The 2,966-nt window shown below is 38.4% G+C and overlaps 1 protein-coding gene across 1 annotated transcript; it reads left to right on the forward strand.

Annotated features, from left to right (window-relative positions):
• Positions 1–582: 582 nt before the first annotated feature.
• On the forward strand, positions 583–1,272 carry LOC137946716 (agamous-like MADS-box protein AGL80). The gene has a single exon (XM_068793030.1). It carries the CDS (start codon positions 583–585, stop codon positions 1,270–1,272), a length of 690 nt encoding a protein of 229 aa, XP_068649131.1.
• Positions 1,273–2,966: the final 1,694 nt, after the last annotated feature.

The following is a 2,966-nucleotide window of genomic DNA, read 5'->3' on the forward strand; positions in this document are numbered from 1 at the left end:
TTACTTTAAGCAAAAACAAGAATTTATCGATTTTATTTTCCAAATTCATGAAACTATGAAATTAAACTTGAACTGACGAGAATCAACAATAAGAAGGCTACAAAGGTAAACTTGTGAGAGTCAACCTCTCTTCCCATTCTAAATGATCAAAGAAGAAAGTACTCCTCATGAGATTAACTGAAGGCTACAAAGGTAAGATTGTCAGAGTCAACCTCTCTTCCCGTTCTAAATGGCCAAAGAAGAAAGTACTCCTCATGAGATTAACTAGTCTCCGCGCGTGCTTTCTGAACGAGGCAACAGGTTGTATAACTGAACTTTTATGTTTCCATTACATAAAAATGTATGTACAGAGACAGATTTTCTAGCCTAAAGTAAGTAAACCTCCATTTATTACGCAATTAACTAGTCCAATGGCCACTCTAGAACACCTCGACGCCAGGTGTTGGCATCTTTTCAAGATTATTGTTGATACTTACCCCCTCCTGATTTCCTGTGCATGCCACAGCCAGGCGACCTTTCAAACCATTCAAGACAAACCTCAAACTCGAAACGGCAGATCATCTGCCTCTTCCTACTCCACTCATGGCACGCAAGAAGGTGAAGCTTGCTTGGATATTGAACGACTCTACGAGGAGGGTGGCATGCAGGAAGAGGACAAAGGGTTTACTGAAGAAGGTGAGCGAATTGAGCACCCTCTGTGGGGTGGAGGTGGCTGTTGTAGCGATCAACCCCAACAACCCAGAGCCTGATATCTGGCCGTCCGTCCCTGATGCCATCCGCACTTTGGAAAAGTTTAAGTCTCTTCCCGAGTTGGATCAAATCAAGAGAACGATGAACCAGGAAGGGTATTTCAGGAAAAAGATTGAAAAACTCGACCAACAAGCGAAGAAGATAGCGAATGGAAACCGAGAGCTTCACCTGGATACCCTCTTGTATCAGTGTCTCAGTGGGAAAAGCCTTGATGATCTTAACAGCCAAGAGCTTAGTGATTTGGCCAGGATGATCGACGCCAAGGCCAATGCACTAGAGGAGAGATTCAACGATCTCAAAGGCAAGGAGACTCATTCGGTTCAGCAGCCATCAGTTGAGAAAGGGATTGGAAGCACCAATGACAGCTGCAGGATGGTTCCAATGATGGAGTTTCTTAAAGAGCAGACTTGTTTCATGGAAACCATGGACGCTGATGAACATGTTGGACCATCCAATGGCGCCGGTGCTGTGAAACTATTTGATGCTGACGACTTGGTTGATGAATTTTCAGGTGATTTTTGAATCAATAGAAAACCCCCAATGATCCAAATCTAGAATTGTCATCAATAAGCTTAAGGTCAGATGAATAACCTGAAAATAATACTTGTAGGCGACTGGGTGAGATATGTTGAAACCAAAAAATTCTAGAGGCTCCAAAACAGGAGGCTGAGATTGGACCCTAAAAGGACTCATGACAACCACCTATTTAGAGGTTCTACATTTTTTTTCTTCTACAAACCCTACCTTACAATGAACTGGGATCGATTAAGCTTTCCTTAGAGATTATCTTTCCATAAAATGTGTAAGCTCCTTTTTTTCGCAATAACGTTGTTAATTATTGTTGTGGCTGGCACGACCTAGACGAGCACGTGTCAAACTCTTGAAAGTTAGAAATTTAATTCGGTAGTTGTTATTTAGTTCTATACGTTAAAAGCTAGATTCTCTTGTTTCCATTCAATATCTAGAATCTAATTCTTTGTTGATTTCCGTATATTGCGAGTTGTTCTGGTTTTTTGAAAATTTTAGTGGTTTGTTTTAGTAGGAAATCATGGGAGATGAATTCTCTGAAATTTTATTTGAATCAAATACTTTTAGTTACTTTATTTCATTTTTATTATTTTAGAAAAAAAACTACATGGAATTTTACCACTTTTCCTTAATTAGTGACATTTCTAGAGTGTAGTAGGAGAGCCTCAATTTGTCGTGTGAATCAGCATGTCTAGACATAGAACTTTACATGATCCCTATGCCGCCTCCCCTATTTCACCATCATTTTCTGGACACATATATCTATTTATGAGAATCATTATTGTCGATTATAGAGGAGAAATGGGTGTTCTCAATTGCCGATGGCAAAGCTTGTTGAAAAGCTTGGAAGTAGGGAGAGGGAGCTGGGACCAAAACCATTGTTGTGATTCGCCTTCCAAAGTCTCCAACGGTAGGGATTGCCATTCAATTGGTTTTTCTCTCATGTCTCTTTCTCATCCGTCTCCAAGGGCTTTCTGTACATAACCAACAACCTTTGTTTTCTATTCTCCCTTTGCATTGAAGAGTTCCATTAGCCTTGCGGAAAGGAAAATCATATATAGGCTTTGACAGGCGACTGGTCACGGTGGTTGTTAGGTTTTGTATATCCTGTAAACAAAGTGCGGGATTCATAAGTTTTTACACCAAAATTTTTCTTTTTCCTGTTTTGCTTCAGCTTTATACTAGTTGTAGGAAAACTAATACTCAAACCTTCATGTAGAAAACCTCTCCACAAAAATTTTATTATTTGTTTCCTCTTATTGTTTGAGGTACTCTCTTAATGCTAACTCCACTCAAGTTTTTCTGAAGAACAGATTGGAACCGTTTCACAGCTGTTGCTGTAAGACTCCATGCTGCGAAGAAAAAATGAAAATGGGCATTTTTCTTAAATGTTTTCTCTGTCTCAATGATCTGGTTTTCTGGTCCTTGAATCCAAACGATCTGATTTAGTACAAATGGACGAAACTAGCATTGCTTTTCAAAGGAATTTTTGGTGTTTGATTATTGAATAAAATTTATGCATAATTATACAGCTTTTATGAATGATTTTATGCATAGTGTATAGATAATTTTATGTAGTGTTAATATACAGAGGTTATGCCCAATTTTATGTAAAATGTATGCATAATTTTATATATAATTTATTTGACATGTATTTTATGCAAAATTTTAAATGTAGGTTGGAGCTT

This window comes from Aristolochia californica, unplaced genomic scaffold, assembly GCF_029961685.1.
Source record: "Aristolochia californica isolate CCGP_79_NKW_82.1479 unplaced genomic scaffold, dmAriCali1.0.hap1 SCAF_12, whole genome shotgun sequence".
Lineage (NCBI taxonomy): Eukaryota > Viridiplantae > Streptophyta > Magnoliopsida > Piperales > Aristolochiaceae > Aristolochia > Aristolochia californica.

What these genes read in the sequence shown, in the direction of transcription:
- LOC137946716 (XM_068793030.1), top strand. Translation starts at nt 583, where the DNA reads ATGGCACGCAAGAAGGTGAAGCTTGCTTGGATATTGAACGACTCTACG.